This window comes from Temnothorax nylanderi, unplaced genomic scaffold, assembly GCF_030848795.1.
Source record: "Temnothorax nylanderi isolate EJ_2023f unplaced genomic scaffold, tnyl_v1.0 TNYL_tig0099_pilon, whole genome shotgun sequence".
NCBI classification, from domain to species: Eukaryota; Metazoa; Arthropoda; class Insecta; order Hymenoptera; family Formicidae; genus Temnothorax; species Temnothorax nylanderi.
Window position 1 is genome coordinate 519,864 of NW_027249161.1, and position 19,515 is coordinate 539,378.

Here is a 19,515-nt window from a genome sequence, read left to right on the forward strand (position 1 = left end):
CTCCCTTCCCAAAATTTTCACGATCCGTCGTGGCGACGAGGAACGCTTGTCGTCCGCGTCGTCGTCGTCGTCGTCGACGGGCAGAGTGGGAATCTAATGTGCGATGGTACTTTCAGGGAAACGTGTCAAGGATTGGTCAGCGTCGGTATCACAGAGACCTAAGAAATTTCAAAGAAATTTTTATATTTTAAGAAATTTTTCTGTGTTTTTTTAAATATATATATACACAACTATATATTTTTTTAAAATCACGCATCTCCATCGCGAACGTAAACTGAACCAAAAACTGAACTCCTACACAGCCAGTATTCATTTGATGCTGCGAAAGAATCGAAAATCGTAAAAAGATATTCACGTAATATATTTTTGATAAAATATAAATCCGAATATTTTATCAAATATATATAAATATTTTTTTAGATTTCTATATCTATCTCTTAAGTTTCTATTTCCATATCACTTGGAATTTTACAAAGTTATGAAAGGCAGCCGTGCATGCGCTTAAAATGGACTATGCTGTCGCAAAATAGGTCCCCCGTCTCCCAAAATGAGAAATATTTGTAAAATATTAAAACTATTAGTTTCCTACGTATATCGTTAGCAACAATCACACACACCGTAAAGAAACTGCTCAAAAATATTTATAGCAATGCGCATATCGTCCACATGCATCTATATATTTATCTACGTTAGATTTAATTACGTTGATGCTCTGACGTTAAGGGTGGAGTTGAGAGAGCGTTAATGTAAATGTTAAAGAAATTAGTTGCGTGGGTAACGCAAACCAAGATTGCAATCGCAGGTAAGAGTATAACCACGCGGGAAATTAATATGAAATTGAAATTATAATTATCGCTATTACTACCTGGAAATAAGAAAAAAGATAAAACAATCATTATTAATACTTTAATCTTGTACCAATTTTTTTAATTGATTTTAATCTCTATGGTTATAAGTCAGTAGCGTTATTCTATTCTAATCTCTATTCTAATTTCTATTCTAATCTCTGATTTCTATTCTATTAATCTCGACCATTACGCAAAAAATCGGATTCATATTTTATCAAGAGCGAAATACATTTATTATTGAGAATATTTCTTATATGTATAAATGTCAATATATGTTTACATATCAATCGATGAACAGTGTATAAGGATACCTTAATACATGAAATAAACACATTGGCATTTTTTAAGTGTAACATTAAGATTTTTATTTTTATATAATTTTACTTCAGATTAAGATTCTTTTATATTATTTAATTATTTGTCAGAACAATTTAGAAACAACAGGGAATCGATGAACAATACAGTTAGCTGATTATACACTGTTAAATTCATAGGGTTAAATTAAACTCAATTTTGAGTAATTTTTAACTATTCCATAGGTCGCCACTGCTCCAGACTGCTCCTACTCAATATGTAGTTAATTTAACTAAAACAATGTTAATTTGACTAAACCAATGGAGTTAAAATAATCCTATTTTGTTTCAAACTAATAAATTTTGACGCACATGGTAGTTAAAAATAACAAAATAAATATAACTCATGGTATTGGTTTAAATTTCATCCTTTAACCTTTAACAGTGTAGACTAACAATATGATATATTGCCATGATCAAACAACAATAATCGCGGTCAATCGGGGAAATGGATGTGATGAGGGCAATTATAACAAGAAGCGTTTAAATGAGAATTTACAGACGAATAATTTATTCACATTTAATATGTGTTGATGCTTGTATTACATTTTATATAAGAAGTAGAATCGCGATAGGCTCTTAACAAACTCGTATGTCGCGACATATGAACGCAAGTATGTAACAAGTATGTAATAGTATCGACGATATTTACAATGAGTATTGTTATATGCGTACGTGTACGTGTGTGTATATGTATGTATCGCATATCTGTGCGTACTTCTCTATGGTTTGCATTCAAAGTTCGATAAACTGTGTACAACGAAATTCGTGTGGAAGGTGCAAGTACAGGAGAAAGAAATAAAATGCATTTTACGCTCCTCCTCGCTTTTACGCTCGATCTTAAAATAATATTCGCGTACAAGCTATTGGAATGTCACACACTCTTCAACACGGCGTCGAACATTCATACATTCACACCTTGTTGATTTATACGGCACTCTTTCTCGAGAGTTTAAATATTAGACTGGAATCGCGGTGCTTGTTTTTCACTTTTACGTTAACATTTTTTCTCCTTTCACGATAGAGGGAAGACTCAAATGAATACTGCTTGGTTCACAAGGTCCGCATGATTACGCGATTAAATGGAAACGTTAATCGGACGAACGAATATATCAGCGAGAATAATGATATATATTTCGTGAAAACAATCCTGTTAGGAGAGTAGAGCAGTCTTTTAGATTAGATAGAATATCGACAATGCATTACTTACGCGAACGCGTCGCGCGGCTCGAAATACATCATCTATACATCTGGATAATTAGAATAGCTTAGACAATTAACTCTAGTTTACTCAAATAATATTTCAATGACCTTATGGACCCCGTTAGACCAGCTAAGGGTAGGAATAAATTCAGATAAAGTATGTTCAAAAATTTTAACTACTTATCGCGAATCACACACACACACACACACACACACACAACCACACACACACAACCACACACACACAACCACACACACACACACACACACACACACACACGCGCGCGCGCGAAACGTTGGTTGGTTTGCGATACAAAATAGTGCAAATGACCATTCGCGATGTCAGATCTTGCGGATTAAAGGTGGAATGCGTAAAAATTCCTTTGCGTTATTTATATTTATCACGAGGAGACCTTCGAAATCGCTATTGTACGCGCGTGTAATTACGTTCCACCGTATCCGAACAAATTGACCTACACGGATGACAATATTCAGATCGATTGCAATAGAATATTTTACGTTATAACGACGGTGCATCTTTAACGGTCGATGAAAGATCACTCCATTCCACGCGACTCTCGTTCATTCGCTCGTTTTCTCGCACGCATCTACCTCGCATGACGCTTTAACAGACGCTTTAACGAGGGACTATGTAGATGGTGAACTATCTTAAATTCAACGGTGGCTCGTAAAAAAAGGACAGACGTGATACACGATTAGAATTAAGTCCCTGTTTGTTTTTACACATTGTCTCTAAATCGTATCGCGAATTCCCGTCGCAACGAATTTACAGGACCCTCCTGGTGCTAGGGTGCTTTCAATGGCGTCTTCTTATTTTCTTTCCTATCGGGAGATGTAGTATCAAATTTGTGTTCGACTTGAAACTTGACAAAATTCAATCTCGCTACAATTGTCTGACGACATTTCGCTTTTTCGTTGTATTTGTTAAAAGTGTTTTTGCAATTAGAAATAATTTTTGTCATTTTTGTGACAATTTTGTGTTTTCTGGATTGTCGCGCCCGTATTTCAAATTAATCGATCATGTATATTTTAATTTACATATGAGCGAGGAAGCAATTAATTTCGCAAAGAAATTCATCACTCGGCCTTTCCGCTCGGCCAGGCGTTCCTTTGTTCACGTCAGAGGTGCTTTTCCAACGAAGTGCCTGTACTTGTTGCATGCCGCGTACTTGCCCTCCTCCGAAACGATCGACAGACTTGAATGTTGCCCCTGACGTCGACAAAGCGCCTTTCCCGACGGCTTTTTATTTCCGTTGCCGCAGTCCAAAGCGTATCGCAATTCGCTCGCCATTTCCGAGCACACGGGCTTCTGAAAGTTCCACGAAAAGACGATTGCGAAAAGGCTCACAAATTGAACCGTGAAACGAGTTATTCAGCTCAAACTCAAAACACTGCAATGCGAAATCTTATCACTTTCCGCTTTGTTTACAAAGATGTAAATTGAAAGTTTCGTTGACGAAAAGTTATTTTAGTTCAAAAGGTTTGAGCGGAAAAACTAATATCACTTAAGAATCTATAATAAATAATATAACTAAATATATGACAGAAGAAATAATTGAAAATGAAAGATTAAAATTTTGAAGTGAAATAATTTTGGATTAGCGTTTTAGGAAAGTTCAAATATGTGCAAATAATAAATTACTATTGGATATAATTGTACATGCAAGCTTGTTTAGAAAGCTCAAAATTTTTGACGTTAAATTTAATATAATCGTTATAGCTTCAAGGAAGGAATCTATATAATGCTACTGACAGTGAAAAATGGAAAAGATAAATGAGCTCACCTCCTGTGAATCCGTGACGGGGGAGAGCAGCAAGAAACATTGCGACACGACTAACAATGTCATACTAAACTGTCACACAACGCGTGTCCTTTCAATTTCATTTACAGTTATAAATAATGCAACATTTTTCGAAATCGCAATTTCCGTACAAGTTACTTCGCCACGACACAGAGATTTGTCTATTCAATAACGAAATTTCGGAAGTCCGCGTGCTCCTTCACATGGATCGGAAATACTTTACATTGCGGCAAAAGCTGCACGTGGATAAAGGTGATTATTTTCTAACATATTGTAATGTTGTACTTGTTCTGTGCGTTGGTTAATTTCTTATTGAAATCTATATATCAGGGTTTAGATTTTGCAATATATAAAGTAAAAAAGAAGGAAATTAATAATTATTATGCACCCTTTAATGCGAAATTCTTGTTCTTAACGAGAATTGAAATTAAATTGTTATTTACGAAAGAGTCTCAGCAGATCGAGTTTCAAGAATGACTTTCTTGAACTTGGAGAAAATCTTATCCTTCACTTAATTAGAAGGAATTTACATATATACATGTATATAAAGAAATCCCTTCTAATTAAGCGAAGAATGAAACTTTATACATACACATAGAATAGTACCAATATAAGAGGAAAAATATGAAATTAATCGAGAGAACATATTTATCCATATGTTTTTAAGTATCATTATACTATTGAAAGTTACAAATTGCTGAGTACTCCAATTTTAGCGAGAACGCGGTAGGTTTCCTTTATATCCACTTGCTCTTTCGGATTATCACTTATGACAACATTATCAACTCGAGAAGCGAACGGACTTCCGCGCACACTTACGATCGCATATTGGTTAGCTCGACAGTTACATATTATGTACAGTAAAATGTTTTGTTTAATCTGGTATACTATACATTCACTATCTAGCCGGTATAAAATCGTGATTGTTCTTAAAAGTTCATCCGCAGCACTATAAGTTGTGAACACCGCGGTTCTAGGTTCTTTTTTTTTTAAGTATTTTGATGTCGATTGAAACGTTTGCGACTTCGCGAGGAAGGACTTGGCCTTTCCTATTGCGAGGTTTAAAGTCTTCGTTCATTAATCTAAGTTTTGATATGAGCAAAATGGCAAACACGTTGACTTTTCCAATCTTTCTTTTACGTCGTCTTTTCACTTTGGTTATTTATTACATATATTGCGATAATTGTACGTTTCTCTAATTTTTCTATTGAAAAATTGGCACTGTTATTAATCGAATTTTAATAGTTTGTTCGCATGAATAGAAATTTATTCAAAATATTGAATAAGTTATACTCTTGTGAGCGCCGTAACTTAAGGAGAAATATTTCTGTATTTCCCAAATTGTTTCGTTAAATTGAATGATATACTTGATAGAATTTTGGAAGGAAGATTGGAAAGGTCAAGGCTCGTTGCTTTTTTCTTGTCCGATTATTTTCGTTTGTCCCTATAATTTTACGATCTTTATACAGTTTTCCGATCTCCCGTGATGGAGTTCTTCCTTAGGTCCACTGAACTCGGATCGGATACGCTTTTGAGGTACGGCTTGAGTTTAAGAATCTGTTTATTCGCAGCGCAGCGCGTACCGTCGCTAGTGCAGATCAGTAAAACCTTCGCAGATCGGTTTCCCCGAGGATTTCTGCTTCTAGAACAGAACACCAAAATGCCCGAGTCAGATTCGTTATATTAGTCACTGTAAACTGTTGCGGTAATCAAAAGCGGGAAAAGAGGTGCGCTAATTATCGATATGCTTATATAAAAAGCAAACAAAAATAACTTGTAGCTCTATCATGCTTTCTCATTGCTTCTTCGACAATGTAAACATAATTAGGAAATATCTATTATCACAGTTGTCGTAATTTTTTACCCGAAGCATCGCGATTAATCATTATTCTACGACGGAAAATAAGATCCAATCTCGTATCTACATAATCCAAAAATATAATTAGTACACTTATTTTAATTCTTTATTTATAATGTTTTTTTTTATTATCGCGACATATTGTGTCCATCGTATTCAATATCGTGGCAGTCATAATGATGACGAGGAATGCGACTCGACCAAGCCTTACATATCATAAAAGTTCAAGTATTCGCCATCCGATCCGTTCGAAAGCCCGTACTATTCATCGTGTAAGACGTGAGTCTCGTCCCACGATCGATTTAAGCCGATTTGAATTTTTGGAGAGAGCTTCGCCCACGGTGCTTCCCTGCAGGAGTGCAATGCGGTTTGAAAGGAGGCGGCACAGTAATACCACCGACGTCCGTCAGCTCATAGGAGCTGTTTGCTTTTGCGTGTACGCGGGGAATGATCCGCGCAAAGCATATTCGTATCCCTGGGCGAGCCCTCTTCAAATAGTTGCCTGTTTGTTTACCCCTTTGAATATATGTAAACGGTAGCGCGAATACCGTGTACACCGCGCGGTACCGCGGTCATCGTGAATTGCGCAGCGCGGGACTTTGCATACGTTAATTCCATTTTCCGCGCTCGACCACAGCGCGAAATTTCGCTGGAAATTTTTTCATCAAGGTTTTCTTTGCCTGTGTTTTTATGGTTTTTACGTCTCTCTCCGGTAATCACGACGCTCTCATATATTGCCGATGAACGTGACTTTCTATTTGTGCAAGCGGCAATCTAGATTGGGATTAGAACAACCGATGTGACCCTTTAACATTAAAATAAAAGGAGAGAAATGTATTTAAAAATATATAATTGAGATTGAGTCGTTTAAAATCCAGAATTTATGGAAATGAATCTTTGGGAAGGAACGCGGCAATTATGTAAAGACTAATCCTTTCAAACGTTAGTAATTAAATTCTAGCGATCCTTCTCTCGCTTTTTCCGTTTTTCGCGCATCAAAAACTCGGGCTTGAATACTGTTTGGATTTCTCACAAGTCACGAATACTCTGGGCATTTCTTCAACATAGAGGCTTGAAGCGACACGTCCTCTCAGTGGCCAGCGAAGACGGACGAATGTCTTGCCTGTCCGACTAACGACGATATTCGCGCGCAGCGAGACAATGAGGGAACGACGATGCATGGCGATTATGACAGAGGTAGAAAAATGAGGGGAAACTATGCGTCATCTTCGCCGAGAGAGAGAGTCCCGAGCCGTGTGAGCGATAGCGATCAGACCCGAGTGGTTCTGTATCAAGACCATTAGAGAGGAACTCCACCGTCGTGCGAGCATCAACTGATGTATTCGCGCGGTATGTGAATGTCGGGATAGATCGCGTCGGGGTCGAGCCGCGTGGCGGCCGCGGCGGATCCTGACGCGGTGATTTCCGGCGTGGCTACCATCGCGCGACTACCATCCTCCAGGTGCTATTTCGCGTCACTCACCCGCTCCTCGATGGCCACTTTCCGGCTCTTCCACACGAACTCGCAGACCGCGATCACGCATGCGACCCCCATGCCGCCCATCAGCACCACGAAGACACCGCCGACGTTCGCCAGGCCGAGCTCGTTCGCCGCCGAGCTGCTCTTCGAGGTGTCGTCCTATAGCCCGATGAGAGAGAAACATCGATTAGCTCTTGTGGCGCATTAACGCGGGCGGTTACAGGTAGAATATGGGCCCGCTGCATCGGTAATGCGCCGCTGGGGAAACGGTGGTTTTCGCGTAATGCACGCGCGGCTTTCGCGCTCGGGTGTTCATTATTGAAGCGGTTCGTACGTGGGTTGCGCGTAGCGTCGTGTGGATAGTACTGCGAAAATTTGATCGCGCCTACTCTTAGGCTGATGGGTTAAAGTGTTGAGAGGAATGGGAGTAGCGCGTTGCCTATTAAATCTTCTAATTGGCGTTCAATCTTTTAATCGATACTTTAATATTCTCTAAACCAGTTAAAATTATCGTGTTTAATAGTGTTTTTATGTCTATGTATATCTTTATATCTGATTAATAATACATTTATTTCAGATTGTAATACAGAAAATACCTTTTTATTATAAAATTTATTTACTCAAAGAGAATAAGGAATAGAAAAGGTACAAAGCGTTTCTCATCTTGATTCCTTATTCAGACACAAAATTGAAATTTAACAACAAAATGCTTTCTTTGGTATTGACGTTATCTTTTACTTTTAGAATAAAATTAATAATTATAGCATAGTGTAAACACCACTAGACTTTTAGTATTTTACGATAATTGCGAATGGAGAATGACATCGAGGAGTTAATTCCTCCTGTGTCGCTATAATCAATCCATCTACGTTCGTCCGTCAAACAAGTTTGCTCGAGGGAGGAGAAACCCCCCCTCGGTGTGAATTATCGGAAGAATTTATCGGCGAAGCTGCGCGAGAAATAGCAGTGCGCGTAACGATGATCGCGAGCTCGGCGAAGCCTCGATTTCGCGAATTCGCGAAATAGTCTTCCCCGCGTGCCGCCTCAGCCTCCAGCCCTCTCATCCCTGACGGATGAGGGGAGTTTGCTGGAGTCTGGCGCAAGAATTTCGAACGCGCACTTCTTGAGTGCGCTATAGCGCGCCCGAATATCCTTCATGAGAAAAGAGAAATGACGGTGGATTAAAAGGGAATTCACGCGGTTTTCTTTTAAAAGTCATACCAGATAAGACGGGTATAGCGGATAAAGAAATCACGATGAGAAACAATTAATTAGGTCAGACGGAAATTCCACGCAAAAGTATGATGGTCAATAAACTTTTGTTCATCGATTTACCATCAAAAATAAAAGGCAATTATTGCAGTTAAAATTATTTTTGTGCAATTTTAACAAATACACTGTATCTATTTGAATCATTTTCGCGACAACATTATTAAGTTAAGGGTATCTATTTTATTTTTTTATCAAACCTTTTCCCTTCCAGATTTTCTTCAAGTTAATCTTTCTGCGATATACGAGTTAAAACTTTTCGTAGTTATATTATCGTTATTGTCATATTACACAAGTTCTCCAAAAGTTTATCGCTAGATAACCGCAGACTCGCGGATCCTGAGATTACAAGTAAACCGTGTAAATTCGCCTTAAGATACACATTAGCTCACCCTGCAGGATCCGCCGCCTCGCTTCTCCTTCCACCAGCGCGTTTTCAGCATGTGTAGCTTCCCTTCCTCCTGGAGCTTCAGGATGGCCCCGCTTATGGCCGTTCTGTACGGCGAGTCTGAAGTTCCAAGGTCGTTTTGAGGAACTCCTCCTAGGCTGCTTTTATCGCCTCGTAGCGCCGTACTTCCGCGCGAAACTTTCCGGAAGTACCGTTGCGGCAATCGTTCCCTCGCGCCAACGTTTCGCCGGCAATCCCGCGCGCAATCGTTTCCCTTCATGGCGACACTCGACTATCGACCGGTATTTTCGCGCAGCCGCGAGATCAGCAGGGCGACCGGCAATGCGATTTTATTCGATCTCTCGGGATAAACCGACCGGCCCGCTCGCTCGCGCGCGCGAATCTCTCGATTCGACGAGGGAACGATTTGCATTTTCTTTCTACCAGAATTTCATTTGCGTGAAGGAAAAGTTTTAATTGAATGGGAATTTCTTTTATTCAGTCGAGTCGATAGGCCGATATAAGTACTTTATACTGCAATATTGATTAGGTACATTTCTTTTTCCTTCCAAATGTACCGCGTTCGCTACTTCCATTAATGGGAGCTATTAAGATGTCGTACTGTTGGAAGTTGATAAACAAAATTATCTTCTCTTTTTGCTAAATTATTAAAGTTGCGCGCGTTAATTTTATAAGCTTCCGCAATGACATCCTCAAAAGATCGAGAAAAAGAGAAATGAATACAGCGTAAACTAAAAGCCATAGATAGAAATGGGATGAATAATAATATTCACATCATGAACATCGGAAAAGCTGATATTTCATATTTTAAATAGCGAGTACATATTAATACATCGTTCGTTTGTATCAGATTGAATGTGACGAACGTAATGATCCTTTAATAATTGTAGATTTTAATGTTCTCTGCTATTGACCACAACTGTCGAAACCTGCTGATAAATACTTCAGCCATGGAACCATTTATTATCCCAAATTTTGAATCACATGTCTACCGAGTAATGCGCGCGGATTGCCGAGATGCGGCAAAAAAATTCAATTAAGCTCGCTTTGTGTTGAATATAGCATTGAAATCCACAACTATTGAGGGACATATTACACATCCGGTTTGTGTCCAACCAACACGAATCGACGATATATTAAATTACTTTGTCGCAATTGAAGCGTTATATCCGTAGTGACTTAAAATATTCAAATAATAAAGATAAAATATTAAATGAAAAACCGCTTTCTTTTATTTCGTATTATTTTCAACACGAGCGACGTGAATTACAAATTATGATTTATTAATAGCCGTACAAAAAGTATTTCAAGAAATTTATGTTGACTCTCCGGACTCTCCCTTTTGCACTTCTCTCTTTTCCTTCACGTTTTTAATCATCGGACTTCTTTTCACCTTTTTACGATTCTCGTTTGAGAACACGCGTCTATACGCGACTACGCGAGTCGCATGAATTTTTTATCGCAATTCCTCGCGCGCGTAATGCACATGTATAAAGCATTTCTATTAACACTTACTTGGCGGCATGGCGATGCCGTATCCCTTGGAGTCCAAGAGACCGCCGACTTGAGTGAGGTCGCAGTTCCTCTCAATTACGTATTCGATGGAGGTGGATTCCATCAGGAATGCGTAACTGCCTTTCCCCTTGATCACTCGATCCACGCCCTCGACGTTGCTCCCCGTAAATACCGACGGCTTCGCCGAGTCCATGAAGGACCACATGCGTTGGTACGTCGAGAAATTGGAATCCTAGATCATGCCGGGAATTTCGTGGTTGAGTACGCGTGCCGTTAAACGGTGGAACGTCGGAGTGGAAATCGGTTAACCTCGAAGATAGGCATGCCTTACTTCGGAAGGAGAGAATATCGCATCCGCGCACGCTTACATCCCTAATTGCACGCATCGGCGATCTCGAATTAATAGAGAGAATATTCCCGGGGTCGCATCCTGCGGTTCCGCTGTTGCTCTGATTGGAGATTCTTAGCCCGTCAGAAGCGGATCTGACTCAATTACTTGCGGGATTTGAGATAACAATTAATGTACTATCTCATTTAGCCTTATCGCTCAGTTTCTACTTTACGTAGTTTTATTATTTTATTGGACGGCATTCGATTTCTTTTTTTGTATACATCGCGTAACTGATGTATGTACGCGTATTTTCGCGACAAACGTTATAATTCTCAATATAGGAAACGCTTCATGTCACTCTATTTTTGATAACAGCAGTGCATATAATGTAAAGGCATTAATCTCACCTTGAAGAAGCTCGCCGTGCTGCCGCCTTTGAGAGCACCGTATTTGATCTTCGTCTGCTTAGCGAGATCCTCGGCGCTCTCGATCGGGGAATCCATCCTCTCGACGGTGAGAAAAGCCGCGAGATTAGCCGTATAAGAGGAGATCATGATCAGCGTGAAGAACCACCACATACCGGCGACCATGCGAGTCGACACGGCCCTACGGTAAAGAGATCAAAGGCTGCACACTGTTTTCCACCGCAACGAGGCTCTAAATCGGAAAATCAAGCATGCGAGTTTGCCCCGCCGCGCCGTAAAGTATAGTCCGCGTAAACCGCCTCTCGTTTGTAGATCCATGCGCGATAAAGCGGAACGTGTCGAAAATACGAATCGCACAGAAAAAGGAATCAATGGCACCTGCCGTTCGCGCGCCGGAAGTTTTCCGAGGGGTATAACTTCGCCCGCCGCCTTCCACGCGAGGGGTAATGGAGCGTACGGAAGTTCAACTTCGCTTTATGTAACGAGCCAGCTGTATACGTCGCGGGGGTGTACAGCCCCCGCGCCGCGCGCCGTTCCGCAGTTAAGCGATTCGCGTTCGCTATTAAACGGCAAATGCGGGGAGTTGGCGAGCGGAACGGACGTATATGTGCGCGAAACATGTGCGGGCGAATTATTTTACATGCGAAAACTGAGCGAGAGTATACATAAACGCAATTATGTCGTGTATAACGAGCACGCGGAATTATTGGAAACTACTTGTGTAACGGGCATTCCAAGCTTTCAGGCGCATGCCACGCAATATCATGCATTTCGATAACTAGGTACAAGCAAAGCGCTGTGATTAATTTTGCCGCATTTGTACACGGCATACCGGAAATCGCGCGCGCGTTGCGAGGATATGTAATTCTTTAATCTTAGCGCATCATAACTTTGTTAGAGCGCGTTTTACTCGAAACCTTTTAATTTCGAGTATTAAACGCTCTCCTAATTCAGTATATAAAGTTAATTTCCCATTAAGAGAAAGAGTCTGCTTCGAATTAACTAGAAAATAAAGTTTTGTTACACCCTGCTGCAGCTTCATTCGCCGTCTATCCTTTAATTAAGTGGATTCCTAATTAAGCCATCGATTAAATTTTCATCAAGGGAAGAGTCCCGACACCAAACGCCGTTAAGGAATACATTCCTGCCACGTAATTCTCACGTTTCCCGGCATACTTGGATGTACAATCAGTTGCAGCAAGTCTACGATATAGCACAGCCAGTTTATCGGTTCTTACATCATTTGCATAATCATAAAACGCGATGACGCGCCGTACGTTCGCGCTTCCCTCACACGATTAAATTAGTTTTACACACTGGTGGCCGACAGCGACATAGATTCTACATTGTCGTACACCACGTTTATGTATACTGCGTGCTTCTTCAGTCACTTACTTCGGCGCTATATCGGAGCCTTGCTGCATGAGCGAGCCTATGGTGAACCAGAGCGAGTTCAGTAGGGTGAACTCGTTCTCAAGGACCTCGGACTGCCCGTTGCACGGATGGGGGTTCTCCCACTCGTAGGGGCTGAACCTGCGGACAGGTGAAAGGGGAAGGACCGAGATTAGATGATCAAAGCGTGCACCTATCCGCGGATTCTCTGTCTGTCTGTGTGTGTGTGTGTCGTCACTCTCTGAAATTGATGATATAAATTTATGGAATTACATTATATGTTTCGTGAGATCAGTGAACCAATTGAGATGTCTTGCTGATGCGATACAATGATTTCTCACCATGAAAGCAATATACGCGAATACTACAAGAAACATATAATGAGTAATGGGGTTATATATACATACGAATACATAAGAGATTGTATATACATACAAATATATATATATATATATATATATATATGTAATCTCTTTGCAATATTTAGTCAAAATGATAAAAATACAATAAAGAAGAATTATTCTAATATAAATCTCATTGTCTCGGCGTAAGAAGAATTTATTTTATTATAACGATTGTTTATTCTTTTAGTTTTAATAATATCGCCTAATTATGTATAAAACTTGCTTAATTAATATTCTTAATTAATTATATAAGGTCATAAGTTAAAAGTTAATGCCGCGCGCGTTTCTTTTTTCTTATCGCACGCGCGTTTAGGAATAACGTGGTACAGCTCACTATAACATTCCATTTTGTTCTCGTACTTTTTAATACAAATATGAAAATTGCTTAATTTGGGCATCTTGATGAGATGATTTATCCGCTTATGCTTTTTCCTATCGATCGCTCCTACGATCTATGCACGAGGAAGGCAATAATGATGATTTATAGTTTCGCTAAGGTATAATTAGCAGTGTGACATGCAACGAATGCGATAAGCACGTATTTTGCGCATGAAGATCCTTATCTTGATGCGTTAAAGGGCTTACTTTGGCAAAATATCACAACCCTGCCGCATTAGGGAGCCAATGGTGAACCACAAACAGTTAAGTAGCTTGAAGCGATTCTCCAGACGATCCGGATTTTTGTTGCACGGATGCGGGTTGTACCATTCGTATGGCGTGAATCTAAACTTAACGATTCCAAACACGTTCTGATCCAATGGCATCAAACGCGGTTTTTGTTATAAAAAAATTACCTTGAAAATTTTTGCATTATCTTATAAAGAAGTTCATCTTGATATATACGTTACAATTATTTAAACCAATTTCTGTCAAGCTTGTAAATAATTTTCACGAAATATCTAACGCAATATGTGAAACAACAGAATTATATTAGACCGATAGAATAATTGGATATTCTCGCCGTGGAAATAAGTTAGGAAACAACACGGATGTCGATATAAATTAAAATTTTAATCATTAATTTTTCTGAAACAAAGACGTGCAAGAATCATCGAAGCAAGATAGGCTCACGTTTCCTTCGTACTTAATTCATCGATGCATCATGTTACAGGAGACGACGCGATCGCATCGATTAGATAGGGGATCAAATTTCCAGAACAGTGCAGTCACGACATTTCGTCGCGGAGGAATTTAAAATGGTTTCACTTGCCTGGCTAGTATAAAGAGGAGCACGGAGACCCCGAGATAAGCCGTTGCCATGTAGATCCAAACGTCGAGGCTAAGAGGGCTGAGGAACGAGAACAAATTCGGCGGTTGCTTTATGGGTTTGCGGTAAAGTATGCTGATCCCTGGAAATTCAAAATTTCTCATTTTATGCTCAGCCACGGCGGAGACCGCAAGTAGGTAGGTAGCATTGATGTGTGGACACAGTGGACCGAATATAATCACCCGTGAGATTTACTCCGGTTTTCGTTACGACCATCTATGGCTTACGAAGATACATAATGGCCCCACAAAATTGCGCTCGGAGAAATTATTTCGGAGATACGCAGGACAAAGATTGCTCGCCGTGTGTGTGATATTTTAAATTTTATCCCGTTATTTTAACTTGAGAATAATTTTGCATTTATGACACTATTGTACACGTACCATTATTTTTTCAGAAATACGATTTTTAAATTTCTGCTTTGGCCGTTTTATACAGAAATGTAATTAAATAATATTTTTTCGGTAAAAGCAGTCATTTCTTTGATACCAATAATGTGTTTGCCTAAAATTCCCGTGCGTGCTTATCTTTTCCCCGCTATTTCCCGAGGCTTGTGAAAGCATGCAATAACATTGTTAAAAAAATGTCATAACGTTATTTCAAGCTAATCGCGTAAAGGTATATATATTTTTTACAACTCTTTTCATAACGTGTTTATGGAAATCGTAAAATCGTGGCCGGTGTTTGCTGCACGACTTCGTAATGTTGTTGGCTCTCACCTAAAGGCATGAACGGCGTCGTGAAGTCCACAACCTGTTCCCGATCGTACGTGATGGTGAGATCACCGATCGCGAGATCGGCCTTTTGCTCGAGCAGCTCCTTCATCATCCCGTCCCATTCCTTCGTCTGCGCGTTGTACGAGCCGTAACGTCCGTCCGGCACAAGCCGGAACGTATAATTGAATCCAAGCAGCCGCGATATCTCGTAAATCAAGTCGATGCTGTAGCCTTCGAATTGCGCATTTCCGGTGAGCTTCTCGCTCGAGTCCTTCCGCATACAGTACGGCGCGCTCTGCGATCAGGTAATGAGCTGCTGTCAATACTGTGCGGCGTATAGGCATTTAAAGGAGCGCTACGAGTTTATCGGGTACATCGGGGCATTCGGGAGATAGCTCCCGACGAGATCGCCAGTGAAGTTATAATCTGCATGAAATAATCTTGGCGAAGCGCCTCATATCAGTATCGGGATTGAAGTTGGATTAGAAGAATTTAATGCAAGGCAATGTGTGTGTGTTCAACATTTCTTTCAACACAGCTTTGAAAAAATATCAGGGTTTATTTTGCGAATAACATTATCTTAGATATCAAGTGAATCTGATTTTGTTTTAAGTATAGATGGCAAAATACTTAATGATGGAAATTGAAATTATGAGAAAATTTTGATAAATTTCCAGATTTATCGAGAGATAGAGCTTGAAATAATATTATCTTCGTTATTAAATAAATCTAATTTCTAAATTTTGCGTTTTAAGTATAGATGGCAAAATACTTAATCGAAAAATTATAAGAAAAGAACTACTGATAATTTTTGATGAATTTCCAGATCCATCGAGAGATAGAGCTTAAAATAAATTTAGATATTTAAATACTTTTTAATTAAGATTCCGCCATAAACACATGTTAGAATAGTATTTGTTGTATTTATTCCTGGCAATAGAAACACGTAAATTAATATATTTTTATGCCTTTATATTGGAAAATGGAACTTTCTAAATTTTACTGATTTTAAAAATGAAATTCAGAGAATGATCTTTTATATAACATTTGATATAAGTTTCGTAGCATTCTGCAATGTACACCTAGGACACGTTGCATGTTCTTATCAGTGACAGATCCGTTTAGCTGCGGATCCGAACGTATATACCGAAGAAACGTTAGGGCATCGAAGTTTTTACGAGAACGATTCTCACGCAACGTATCCCGCTTCTTACCGCGCGGGAAACTTGCTGTCGTCCCTTTCTCGGGCGAGTTTCGAAGTACTTAATACATTACCCAGTACATTATTTGTCGCCGCAATTAGCGTTGAGAATAAGTAATGTGAATCGAGCGCGTCGCGAAAACTTCAATTAAGTCGCGCGCATATCTGGTTTCCGCGTCCCTCTTATCTTCTTCTTTCCTCGCCGAGTAAAAAGGGGAAGCGGGAAGTTAACGAGTGCGCAAGCTTCGCTAATGGATGGAAAAAATTTTTCCATCCCGCTGTGCCTGCGCTGCTTAAATGCGGCGACGTTCCTGTTTTGTTCGCGCCTCGATTAAAGCAACGATTTCCGAGCCCGCTGCGCGATTGTCACGATTTTTGCAGACATGTCTTCGAACGAAATAAATAATGATTTAGTATATTTCTTTATTCCAATTGAAACTTCGCATAATGTTTTTAAAATTTATATCGCAAATTGAATAATTTTTTTCTTTTCCTAGAGTTTCATATGCATTTTGTAACATAATTACCTTAAATTTCTACTTTCTACCTCGTTAGTACAACTTGTTTTAAACGCTAATAAGATAAGAGAGATTTAGTGCGATTTAAAGACACGTATATTGTAGTATTTTAATAAATTAAACTACTTAATTAATTGATATTTATTATTTTTCTATAACAGAAAACCAACAAAGAATGCAATTTCTATAATACAATCAAATCAGTTAAAGAAATAGGAAAAATATAATATTACACATTATCTTATTTCATTCAAATTAAATAGTATTCAATTATTTATGAGATTCAAAGAAACCAAACTTAAGTATTCGAAGATGAAAGTTTTATTCAATATATTATTCTGATGTTTGAGGGAGGAAAGCCGCGCGCGCGCGCATTCTTTGGAAACACGGTTACTCACCAGTATAGTCGTCACGATGAAAGTCTTATTCTGTAAGTTTTCAACAATTTGAGTGTAAACGTCGCCGTAGCTCCTCGTGAAGTTGATACCTTTGGTACTGTTCCAAGTACCGATTTTCTTCAAGCCTTCTTTGTTATTCAGCTCGATGATGTCTAGAACGAAGTCGGAGCGAAATCCCTGATGATCGAACTTGATAATACCCGTGAGCCCCGTCATCTCTACCTGATATACACGTCGAAAATATTTAGCAGTTAAAATTGTACATATGCTATATTCCTAAATATCATATTTAGTTATTAATTTTACGTAATCACGAGAGATTATTGATATTATATGCTTGTTTTTAAATAGGATATCAAAATATATTGTTGATATTTTTGATTATATATATGCATATTAAAATATTGAAATATCTGACATGACGGTTTATGCGCGAATAAATCAAAGTACAGCCGATAAGAATTTAATATGTAACGTTGTGCGTGCGTGATGTGCGGAGATTAGCGAGTCTTAAAAATTGTGTCAAAAATTTTGCTAAATTTAAATTTCTGATTTCACATCTTTGATGTTTTGTTGCTGGCAAAAAATTCATTAACACAATTTAATTTTATGTAAATTTTACTCATATATATAAATCTGCACTTAATTACCAACATATTCAATGACTTGACCGAAAGAAATTTGAGAACGAAGATAGATGTATGTACACACAGCCGAATTTGGGTACGAGTCGATTCACGGTGCATTTATTACGTATACGCATATAAAGGATATGTCTAAACATTTACCGCTCGTAAATTCGATACGAAACGGGCATCTGGCGGCAGTATGCCGGGTGTTACACTTCGCAATTACTTGGGAAACACTGAAGATGCCGTTAATACGCGACTATATTTTGAGGCGGAAATTCTATCATAATAAATTGTTCGTAAAGCGATTCGCGAGTAATTACGTACCGCATGATAACCGAACTCTGGATCGTCTTTCCCTTGCGCACATATTGTACATTCCGAAAACGATGCGGTGTAATTGCGGACGAAATTCTGGGCGACTGCTTGTAATTACCGTTTCATGAATATCGCGAAATTAAATTCTGTTCTGACACTCCGAGATTAATTTAGGTGCTATCATTACCGACGACTTATGACGTGATCCTTGGAAGGACTGAACCAATTTCAATTGATCAATGTAGCGTCATTAGACGAACGTCATATCAATATCACAAATAGATACACATAACTATGATATATTATCATGCCTACCGGAAAAAAAATTATCAGTGACAACATAATGTGCATTATTCATCACAAAATCTAGAAAACTAACGAGTGAATTCTGACATAATCATAGCATTTTAAAACATTTTCTTTGTCTAAAAATATTCTTCATTATCGTCACAGTATGAAATAATGTTGAAGATTCATAATTTTAAATGTATAAAAGAGTATTATGAATCATATCTTTCAAAATATGATTTTAGATAAAATAAACTATAGATTGAAAAATATTTTTTTAAATGTTATTTTTTTCATGATTGATAAGAGGTATTCTGAGTTTTTATAAAGATTAGAGACATTACGTAACTTGTAAGCCCGCACACACGGACGCGTATATCGCGTAATTGGGTAGTTGCGTAACAAGTCCGCCGAAATTACACGTCTGGTTCTATCGACAGTTTTTGCTTATCCCGATCGGGACATTCGGCCGCGTGAGCGACAGGTTTCGTTCGTTCGTGACATATACGCAGTCACGAGTGCACGCGAGAGCCGCCTCGGCGTCAGAACATATCTTCCAGTACTTGTCAATTTCAACACGGCGACGTGTATGACGAGGCACGTTTCCATATCCTGCGTGCAATGCATATTTATATTTACGGTAACTCGTATCTACTGACGCTGTGCGTTACCATATCCTGTGCCATGCCGTTCGATTTCGCTGTTAAGCAGCTGCAGTGCTTGTACGCCGTGACAGCATTTGCTGCGAATAAATAGATTACATCGGGATCATGCGAGATGCAATCAATATGAATAATTCTCCAACGTCTACCACACGCACATAGATTACCTCGTGTATACTAATTTATCTATTTAAAAAAAAATTTGATA

At 39.0% G+C, this 19,515-nt stretch overlaps 1 protein-coding gene across 4 annotated transcripts in view; it reads right to left on the reverse strand.

The window, feature by feature from the left end:
• Window positions 1-3,782: 3,782 nt before the first annotated feature.
• Kair1d (Kainate-type ionotropic glutamate receptor subunit 1D) overlaps window positions 3,783-19,515 on the reverse strand; it is a 134,612-nt gene continuing 118,879 nt past the window's right edge. Inside the window, exons 9-18 of one of the 4 annotated variants that reach the window (XM_071711517.1) lie at window positions 17,411-17,632; window positions 15,297-15,588; window positions 14,521-14,659; window positions 13,896-14,033; window positions 12,910-13,047; window positions 11,497-11,695; window positions 10,759-10,990; window positions 9,227-9,342; window positions 7,569-7,724; window positions 3,783-5,866 (exon numbers count right to left, since the gene is read on the reverse strand). In XM_071711517.1, coding sequence (XP_071567618.1) covers window positions 5,816-5,866; window positions 7,569-7,724; window positions 9,227-9,342; window positions 10,759-10,990; window positions 11,497-11,695; window positions 12,910-13,047; window positions 13,896-14,033; window positions 14,521-14,659; window positions 15,297-15,588; window positions 17,411-17,632 — 1,683 coding nt within the window. In that variant the 3' untranslated portion in view covers window positions 3,783-5,815. Of the gene's footprint in view, window positions 5,870-7,568; window positions 7,725-9,226; window positions 9,343-10,758; window positions 10,991-11,496; window positions 11,696-12,909; window positions 13,048-13,895; window positions 14,034-14,520; window positions 14,660-15,296; window positions 15,589-17,410; window positions 17,633-19,515 lie in introns of all 4 variants that reach the window. The other 3 variants (XM_071711516.1, XM_071711519.1, XM_071711520.1) reach the window with 3 other exon arrangements.